At 39.4% G+C, this 10,444-nt stretch overlaps 1 protein-coding gene across 1 annotated transcript; it reads left to right on the top strand.

Annotated features, from left to right (window-relative positions):
• Positions 1-74: 74 nt before the first annotated feature.
• On the top strand, positions 75-6,445 carry LOC133720466 (uncharacterized). Its single transcript, XM_062146795.1, has 10 exons — positions 75-453; positions 926-1,486; positions 1,601-2,767; positions 2,860-3,184; positions 3,278-3,536; positions 3,619-3,835; positions 4,137-4,501; positions 4,647-4,781; positions 5,264-5,467; positions 5,904-6,445. Exons 1-10 carry the CDS (start codon positions 337-339, stop codon positions 6,199-6,201), a joined length of 3,648 nt encoding a protein of 1,215 aa, XP_062002779.1. The 5' UTR covers positions 75-336; the 3' UTR covers positions 6,202-6,445.
• Positions 6,446-10,444: the final 3,999 nt, after the last annotated feature.

Here is a 10,444-nt window from a genome sequence, read left to right on the forward strand (position 1 = left end):
TGACTTTAATTCTCATTTAATTCGGATTCGCGTGTTTTTTGGGTTCCTTAATAAGCTGAGCCTTTGTCTTTTTCTTTTCTCGAGTTATTAAAGTGCGTCTCTTTGTTTTACACTTTCTCCTTTTACAAAATGGAAAAAGCAAAAGGAGTTTCACTGTGCTCTCTTCATCATGCTATGCTTTCTTGATCTTTTTTTGAAAGGATGCCTTCTTGATCTTAACCCTTGAAAACTTGAATGAAAAGGGTTCATCGAGTGGGCGACAATTTTGTTTTGTCTTCATGATGAAGTAGGATCAAGTAGCTAGTGAGTCATTGAGTAAGAGACTAAAGAGTACTAATGGGGATGAAGAGTAAGCTGAAACAGGAACAAGTTACAGATACTAGCAGCCTAGTGGGTTTGGTATTCTCTTGGTCTATTTGGGATGTTCTCAATGAAAATCTTTACAGAAATCAGGTTTGTCTGAGTAATTTCCTTCATGTCTTTATTACAATTTACGAGTACTTCTTCTTGCTTAAGGCCCAGTTCTCAGAAAGAAAAGTTGCTATCTTGTTCAGCATCAACTACTGGAAATGTGTGCTTTCATTATTGTAAAAGAGAATTGTGTCAAAACTTTCAGTTTTTTTTTTCTTTTCTTTTCTTTCTATTAGTCAGATTTAGTTGAAGTCTACAATCAAAATGGTGGCAGAAAATGTCATATTGATATTGCAAAGTAATTTTCAGATTTCCGTAATAAAATAGTTTATTAACTCTGCAGTATATTGGCTCTGCATTTATAGTAAGGTAAGTTTGATTCTGCATTGATAGCACTTCCAATAATATTGGCTCTGCATTTTGAGTCAATCTACTAGTGGCATTGGATTGATTGAATTAGTTTGAAGTGCTTATCTTTTAGGTCAATTTATTTTTTCCTTTGCTCACTTAACAGGTGCAGAGGATCCCCGACACATTTGCGACATTGACGAGTTACAAGAAATCATTCATTCCTTCACTTGTTGAGGAAACTCATGCTGATTTACTATCAAATATGAAGACTCTGTCACATGCACCTACTTGTGAAATTTTGACAATCGTAGATTCAGCTGAACATCCTGGTGACTTGTTTTACAATATAATGTATAAGAGAGATACAGAAACTGATGAGAATCACAAAGGACTGATGTATGAGCCACAGGTTGGAGATATCATTGCCTTGACAAATGTTAGACCAAAATGCATTGATGATTTGAACAGCCCTCCAAGATTCTATCTAATCGCTTATGTTGATCAAGCAAATGATATTGATGAATTTCCTGATGATCTCCAGTTCAAAATACTATCATCGAAGCCCATCAACTATGGAGAATCAGACATGCATAAGAGCAAGAGAGAAACACTTTTTGCTGTCTATCTTATGAACTTGACAACAAATCTCCGTGTATGGAAGGCTTTGAACTCAGAAGAGGGAAATACAAATATCATTAGCAAAGTTCTGCAACCCAAGTCAGATGTATATATTTATATATGGAAACTCATCTAAAATTTCCCTCGACAGTTAATTTGTCTATACTTTTCGCACTGTCAATATATTTATCTTTTTTGTTTTTGTTTTTTTTCCTTACAGGATGGGGATTCTTGTTCAGTTTGGTTCTCCAAATACAAATGCAATGCTGGCATTTCTGCTATATGGCCTACAATTTTCTCTCAAAATCTAAATGAATCCCAAGAAGCTGCAGTTTTGAACTGTATCAGTTTGACTCAATGCCATCACCAGAATTCTGTAAAATTAATATGGGGTCCTCCTGGTACTGGCAAGACAAAGACAATGAGTGTGACACTCTTTGCTCTCTTTCAGTTAAAGTGCAGAACTCTCACATGCGCTCCCACCAATATTGCGGTGCTAGAAGTAGCAGCAAGACTCCGGAGATTGGTTAACCAATCACTCGAGTATGGCAGGTATGGACTTGGAGATATAGTTCTCTTTGGTAACAAGAAGCGAATGAAGATTGACAACAATAATGATCTTCGTGACATGTTTCTTGATCATCGTGTTAAAATCCTCATAAAGTGTTTGGTCCCTTTATCTGGGTGGAGACATTTGTTAGAATCAATGATACATTTACTTGATGATCCTGAGGAACAATATTCTTTGTATTTGGAACAGAGAGCTGAAAAGCAGAAACAGAATGCACAAAAAAATGAGGAGGATAATCGAAAACGTAATGGAGATGAAGATTATCCGTTCACATTTGAGGAGTTTATGAAGAATGAATTTGATTCAATTGGTCTGGAGCTGAAGAAATGTATGGTAAATTTGTACACCCACTTACCAACTTCTTGTATTTCACTCGAAGTGGTGAAGGACATGGTCAGAGCTTTGGGTTTGCTCAACTCTATTGAATCTTCATTGCATACTATTGGTGTTGCTAATGAAGGGTTGAAGTTAATCAAAGATTTCAAAGTTCCAGGAAGCGTTGTTGGTTGCCTTATGCAGTTGAGAACAGAGTGTACAAACACACTAAAGTCGCTTCCAATGGAATTCTCTGTTCCTATTAACAAATATGCATTAGAGAACTTCTGCCTAGAAAATGCTTGCTTAATATTCTGTACTGCATCAACTTCCTCCAAATTGCATGTTGTAAAAGGGACAAGACCACTGCAGTTGTTGGTCATTGATGAAGCTGCTCAGCTTAAAGAATGTGAATCAGCAATTCCTTTACAACTATCTGGTCTCCGCCATGCTATCCTTGTAGGAGATGAGAGGCAACTCCCTGCCATGGTTGAAAGCAAGGTTTTGTTTCTATCCTCTACATTTTCCATTCTTTTCACAGTGTGATCGGTGTTTATAGTGACAGCACCTAAATAAATGTGATAAATTACTAGATTGCAGCAAGTGCTGATTTTGGAAGAAGTTTGTTTGGAAGGCTGGCAAAGCTGGGACACAAGAAGCACCTACTCAATGTCCAGTACAGGATGCATCCTTCCATCAGTTTATTTCCGAAAAGGGAGTTCTACGACAACCAGATAGTAGATGGTCCAAATGTCAAAGAAAGAAGCTATGAGAGGTGCTTCCTCATGGGAAAAATGTACCAATCCTTTTCCTTCATAAATGTAGCCAATGGAAAAGAAGAATTTGATCACAGATTTAGTCAGAAAAATATGGTGGAGGTTGCTGTAGTCTCTGGGATAGTAGCAAGCCTTTATAAAGGTAATTATTGTAGTCAATTGGTCGATGCTTATATTTATGTGATACATTGCAAAGACCTAAAAATTGGATTTTACTTTTTCTTTTTTGCCACAGAATTTATTGGAACAAAGAAGAAAGTTAGAATTGGGGTCATATCACCATACAAGGCTCAAGTTTATGCAATTCAAGAGATACTCAGAAAATATACTGAAACTTCTGATACTGGATTCTCCGTAAGTGTCCGATCTGTTGATGGGTTCCAAGGTGGTGAAGAAGATGTGATAATTATATCTACTGTTCGATGTAATGGGAATGGGTCAGTTGGTTTCTTGTCGAACCGGCAAAGAGCAAATGTTGCCTTAACACGTGCAAGGTACTATCTATAAAATTTCATTGTAGTTATCCTATATGATACATCTCAGACATGTCTGATCTCTGCAATTGTTTCTATGTAGGTATTGCCTTTGGATATTGGGGAATGCGTCAACTTTGATTGCTAGTGACACTGTTTGGAAGAAGCTAGTCCTTGATGCCAAGAAACGGAACTGTTTTTATAATGCTGATGAAGACAGCAAGTTGACTCAGGCTATTACAGCTGCCCTTCTGGAGCTTGACCAACTTCATACTCTGCTTAATATCGACTCTATGCTGTTCAAAAACGCCATATGGAAGGTGTGCTGCTACTTTCCCGAATCTTTCCCTATTGTGAACTTGACATTTTCATAGCATACAATAATCAGCCATTTATTGAGTGTATAGGTCTATTAACATCTATTAACATTACTAAAAAGAGGGAGAAAATTGTTAAGTAAACAGGATAGATTAATGGGGAATTACATTGCTAAATGAATTCATCTGTGTATTCTCTAATAAAATGCAGTATGCTGTTCAGTAGTTAAAATATTCCACATCTGTGTTTTCCTCATCAATAGTTGCATGACATATAATTATTTCTTCTTTCTTTCCCACACAGGTTTGCTTCACTCGTGACTTTTTGAACTCCATAACAAAAATTAAAGACACTGTGATTCTTTGGGATGTCCTGGCTTTATTAACCAAGCTTTCGAGTGGATGGCGCCGACCTCTCGAGGATAAAGGAACTTTAGTGCATGATAGGACTTCTGCTCAACTGTTAGAGAAGTATAAAATCAAAGGGAACTTGAATCTCATTTGGACTGTAGATATTCTCAAGGAGAATGCACATTACATCCAAGTTATGAAGTTTTTGGATATTTTGCCATTTTCTCATATACCAGAACTAGCAAAGCGTCTTGACATTGTTTTTGGGAATTTTACAGTGGACAAGATGAACCGCTGCCGTCACAAATGCATTGACAGGTATGTGATGTTTCAAATTTTTTCTTTTCATACATTGTTATTCCATCAATTTGGGTCAGAGAAATTTCAATTGCATAGGTGGAGCATATATGATTACTAATACTACTTTTTATCCTTTGTTTACATCATGTATCATTTTCTTTAGGGATACTGTTGTTCCAATGAGATGGCCGGTGGTTTTCGGCAATTTCCCTATAGCTGATCATGAGGAGTTCCTTTCAAAACCATTGTCTTCTTTCAGTATAACAACTAATCGAGAAACAGCAACTTCAACATACGGGTCAGCATATATTCCAACTTTTTTTTTGGAAGTCAAAAAGTTTTTGAATAATCAAATAAAAGTAAACTATTTGAACAAAATGATACATAACTCTATTTGCTATAAATATTGGTTTTGGCAAATAGGAATCAACTACCATGTAGAAGAATGGATGTACAATTCTGAGCATGAAATCTTTTCCTCATCTTTACTGTAGGTGCTGGAGTTTATAGGCCTTAATTTAATTTGTAAATATGATATACTTAAACTCCATATGTCTAAAGCTGGAGGTTATTCTCAGCAGCCTTATATCATCATGTAGGTCCCGATTTTGGTCTCACATATTATCCACTGTCACTTGTTCATGTCGATAGGTGGTGTTGAAGTTCATGTCCTGAAAAAGCGGAATTAGTTTTCAATAGAAAAGATGGCCATATTCTTATTCATTACCTGATATATTTTGCAAGCATATATTTGAGCTAATGTACCACTTGCTTCAATAGGGAGACAGCAAAAGCAGTCAAACCAATTATCCCATCGAGAAGCATTGTGAATCAAAAAGAAAGATTGTTATGGAAAATAAACGCTGAAGGAGGAGTGAAGGATCTCAGCACTTGCCTTGAAGCTAACACTTTGGAGTTCTTGTCAAAAAAATTATCATCACTAATTCTAGCATATAAGCCTGAAGCATCTACTTCCACTTACATGTGAGTCATAACTATCTATTCTGACATGCATTTAGGAAGTCTAGTTGTCTGCACATAATCACTTTTAAGAGAAGTAGACATATACGAAATAACATGAGCACAATTACTGGGTGCTATAAGTTGTACAGTAGGTGCTCATGTCGTTTAGTGATGCTGAAGTTTATAGGCCTTAGTTTAATTTGTAAATATCATATACTTAACTCTAACTGTCTAATGCTGGAGGTTATTCTCAGCAGCATCTTGTCATCATGTAGGTCGCGATTTTGGTCACACATATTATCCACTTTTTCTTGTTCATGTCGATAGGTGATGTTTGAAGTTCATGTCCTGAAGAAGAAGAATTAGTTTTCAATAGAAAAGATGGACATATTCTTATTCATTACCTGATATATTTTGCAAGCATATATTTGAGCTAATGTACCACTTGCTTCAATAGGGAGACAGCGAAAGCAATAAAACCAATTGTCCCTTCGAAAAGCAATGTCAGCCAAAAAGAAAGATTGTTACGGAAAATAAAGGGTGAAGGAGTGAAGGATTTCAGCACTTGCCTTGAAGCTATATTTTTGGAGTTCTTGTCAAAACCATTATCATCACTAATGGTTTTGGGGCTGCTTCTGCTTTTGGGATTGATTTTGGGGCTGCTTCTGCTTTTGGGCTTTCAATATTTGGGATTGATTTTGGGGCTGCTTTTGGGGCTGCTTCTACTTTTGGGCTTACAGTATGGTGTTTGGTAAAGTTTCCTATAAGTTGGTTTGGTTTTGGTCCAAATAGCTTCTCCCCGAAGCTGATTATGAGAAGCAACCAAATCATAGCTTTTGGAGCTGCTTTTGTGCAAAACACGGATAATACATGAGAAGTCTTTTTGAGGGTTTATAAGATTTTTCTGTGTAAAACATAATATACATATTTAAGGGTTTAAAAGAAATCTTTAATTCGGTCCAAGCAAGGGTACAAGGATAATACATGATATTTTTTTTTTATTTGGTATGGTTACATAATCAAAAAACAAAATTATGTATTTTAGTATGTATGACCATTTTGGTAATTATACCAAGTCAAAGCACTTTTACCTTGCAACTTACCAAATACTCAGAAATTGCTTTTCATTCTCGATCACAGCACGTTTAAAAACAGTTTACCAAACACTTAGCTGTTTCTTCTCACAGCAAGTTCGGAAGTGCTTCTTCTCCCAGCACAACAATCCCAAACTAAGTCTAGCAGATAAGCCAGAAACATCTACTTCCACTGACATGTGAGTCGTAACTATCTATTCTGACATGCATGTAGGAAGTCTAGTAGTCTGCACATAATCACTTTTGAGAAAATTAAACATATAAGAAATAACTAGAGCACAATTACTGGGTGCTATAAGTTGTAATTGGTCTCCTCAACTAGGAGTCAATTATTTTGTGTTAAGTATATTTTCTTAGCAACAAATGCATTTGCTTGTGTAACTTTTTAGGTGGCTAGTAAATTCAAACTAAAGAATATCTTGCATATATGTTGTTACTTGACTGGTACCAACTTCTATGCTGTACCTTGTAGTTATGATCACCAATTGTTACTTCCCTATCAAGTATGTTGTGAACTTGTGATACAACCTTCACTCTTCCAAACGTGACCGTAATTGAGCCATTTCAAATGTGAAAGCAGGAGATTTTAAAAGCATCAAATGCATTATCTTTCAATACTGTAGGCCTATATGTTTAAAAACATCAAGGGACGATTGATTCTCTGCTTTTTGAGTTCATAGTAATTGGTGATCTTGGGGTCTTTTGAGCTTGAGTAAAAAAATTAAAAAGTATAAGACTTAGCCTATATCCTAATTCCTAACACAGCTTAAGTTTTTGGGGAACAGGTGCTAGACTTCCACCTAAATTATCCGGTGTCCGTGATGTATTCCATATCTCTGTTTTGAAGAAAAACCATGAAGATGCTTCACATGTTTTGAATTGGAAAGATTTGAAAATTCACAAAGGTCTATCCTATGACGAGAAGCTGTTAGAATTGTTGATAAAAATGAACAAATTCTTCATGGTAGGAACATTCGCTTCGTGAACGTGATCTGGCATTATCATGGTATCGAGGAAGCAACATGGGAGTTGGAGACTCAAGTCATGGCTAAATATCCAGATTTGTTTGTGCTTTAGCTAACATATAGAGGATTTCTATTTTGACTAGAAAATGTGAACTGTTTAACCCAAAACTTCATGCTCTATTAGTATTTTAATGAAGTTTCTTATGTATGAAGTTTTTTATATTTCTAATTTAGATCCTTTGTCCAAAAGAAAAAAAAAAACAAAAAAATAACAAAAAGAGACACCTCTTTGAAAATCCCTAGCATATTCACGCTTAAATACAAAATAAACATACAACTTTCCAGATCTCAATCTCTTTAGTTTTTTCCAACAGAAACAAAACCATGTGTGATGCATTCTCAGCGGCGTCCGTATGGTTAGATCAAATTCAAGTATACGTCCAAAGGCAAGGTCAACCATGAATACTGCGGTGCATAATGCCTCTGTATAATTTTGAGGTGTGTTCGTTTAACCATACCACCGATTGATGCATCACTGGTCCTTGGTACTGTTTGACACAAAAACCAGTTAACTTGCAAACTGTCTCTTTTGAGCTTGTGCGCAGGCGTGCCAGCACCGTGGGGTGCAGTCGTCGGGAATCCCTTGACCTGACTTCTTGAATCAAGCGCTGTGGACGAGGAGAGCACCAACCTCATCACAAGGCTCTTTTCTCTGCCTTCCGGAAAAGGACTTCTTGCCTTACTGGTAAGGACTTTGGTTGTGATCTCTTCGCGTCACCGAATCGATACTCAACGTTGTAGGTTGAGCAGAGCAATCACTGGGAAGTTTGGAGAAAGCACAGGGTTTGCTAAAGCGTGACTTTAGCTTCGCTGGGTTGCGAGGGCGTTACCCTTGCTTCGCTGGAAGTATCGGTGGCAGTAGCACTAGCAGTCGGCTCCTGGGGAGACTAGGACTGGAAGTACGATCGCCGGGTTGGTCTGGTGATGCTGACAGTCGGCTCTTGGAGAGACTAGGACTGACGCGCGGTCACCGGGTTTCAACAAGGTTGAAGGTTCGCTCCGGGGAGGCTTTGTAATCGCTAGGATTGATTGATTTCAGAGAGGTCCTTGGTTTGTCCTTGAAACCTGGTATTTATACCTAGGGTTTCGACTGCTCCTTGCCATAGAATGATTATTGATTGAAGTTTCCTAATCAATCTCTACTACTTGCTTCCAATAAGGTTTCGTTTTCCTCATGGATCACGGAATGGGCGAAGCTGTAACCCAAACCCAAGTAGGCTTATTTTTGGGCCGCAGGTATCGGCCCGCTGTGCTAAATCCACTAAAAGATCTTGCCAAAATTACTTTTGGGCTCAAACATTGCCCCCCAGGCCCCGAAATCAGGCCCGCGAAAATGTAACTGATTGAAGGGGACTAAAACGACACGCCTATTGCTTGAAATGATATCATTAATGAGGGTTGCGTCCTTTCGTTTGTGAAAACGCCTTTCTGTCGTATCGTTTCCCTCACAAAATCTCTTATTTAAACCTACAGCTACTTCAGACCTGTCACATCAGAAACTCTTTTAGTCTCCTAAACCCAGAAACCCTCTTACTGCCAACATCTTCCTCACAGAAATCCAGAAATGGCTCCCCCAAAGAAGATAGTCATCGACCAAGAAGAAGAACTTAATGAACAGGCTGCCCATTCTTGGAGAACCAGCATCGGTGCCCGCATTCGTCTCCACACCACTATCCAGAGACCCTTGCTCCTCCGATTCCCAAACCACCATGTCGGACTGGGTCCAGCGCCGCGAGACTCTATCCCAGCCGACGCTATCGCCTTCTACGGCTTGCCCCTTGGTCGACCCATCCCAGTCCTCCGAAGGACTCCCAGGGATTTCAACAGCTGGGGTGCCCAGAATCATCGAGCAAAAATAGGGCATTGGCCATTCTCCATCAGCGCGGCGGAGCTTTCCTGGTATCGCGAAGCGCGAGTACGAGATCTGGCTCGCTGGAATGCGGCAGGTATCGCTCACACTATTGATCTCTGTTTTTGTCTTCCGAGCAGTGGCAATCGTTCACCGCTCGCTGCCTTTCTCTGTTTTTGGAACACCGCCACCAACACCTTCGATTTCCGATTTGGTCAAATGAGTATCACTTTATTGGATATTCTCACCATCATCGGCCTACCCATTGATGGCGAGCCTTATTTGCATGGCCAATTCGACTCTGTCGCCTTTACTTCAACCATGACTCAAACCGGTCGCAGAGCTCATAGCGGCTCTTATCCACGGTGGCTGGCCTATTACCGCCGAGAGCACAATGCGACTGGCAGAATTGCTTTCTTAGAGTATTGGCTCTATAAGTTCATCTTTTGTACTTCCTCATGTAAGCCCACCGACGCTTGGACTCTTCTGGCAACGACCCTCTACAACGGCCGCTGTGTTGGGCTCGGACAACCAGTGCTGGGCGCCCTCTATCGTACACTGTACCAGGCCACCATGCATCCTTTTGAAACTAGCATTTCTGGCCCCTTTTGGATCCTTGACTTCTGGATTCAAACCTATTTCCCATATTTTCGTCGCGACGACATCCCGCTGCTTCCACCGGCCGACCAACTCTTGGGTCAATGGCTCAGCTGCGATGAAAGGTACTCATCTCCTCCTTACTCCGAGTGCTTCACATATCTGTACCTTCAGCATGAAATGCCCTACTGCGACTTAGTGCTGGGTAGAAGATTCCCAACTCCGCTTGAAAATGGATTCCTCCCTGGCGCTCCTCGCTACAGCGATCGCGCGCGCTTGGCTTTTCGCCGCGCGATCTCCTGTTCAGACATTAGGATTGCTGCCGAAGAACTCAGTTATGAGCTTTACGCTCCTAACCATTTGGCTCACCAATTCGGCCTCGTCCAATTAGTGCGATTCCCTCTGTATGACGCCTGGAACTACAACACCTCTT

The sequence above is a fragment of the Rosa rugosa genome, chromosome 7, assembly GCF_958449725.1.
Source record: "Rosa rugosa chromosome 7, drRosRugo1.1, whole genome shotgun sequence".
Taxonomy (NCBI): domain Eukaryota; kingdom Viridiplantae; phylum Streptophyta; class Magnoliopsida; order Rosales; family Rosaceae; genus Rosa; species Rosa rugosa.

Excerpts from the sequence above, each read along its gene's own strand:
- LOC133720466 (XM_062146795.1), top strand. The coding sequence starts at position 337 with ATGGGGATGAAGAGTAAGCTGAAACAGGAACAAGTTACAGATACTAGC. Across the intron at positions 2,768-2,859 it reads CTGCCATGGTTGAAAGCAAG|ATTGCAGCAAGTGCTGATTT; the intron begins GTTTTGTTTCTA and ends ATAAATTACTAG. Across the intron at positions 5,468-5,903 it reads GCATCTACTTCCACTTACAT|GGAGACAGCGAAAGCAATAA; the intron begins GTGAGTCATAAC and ends TTGCTTCAATAG.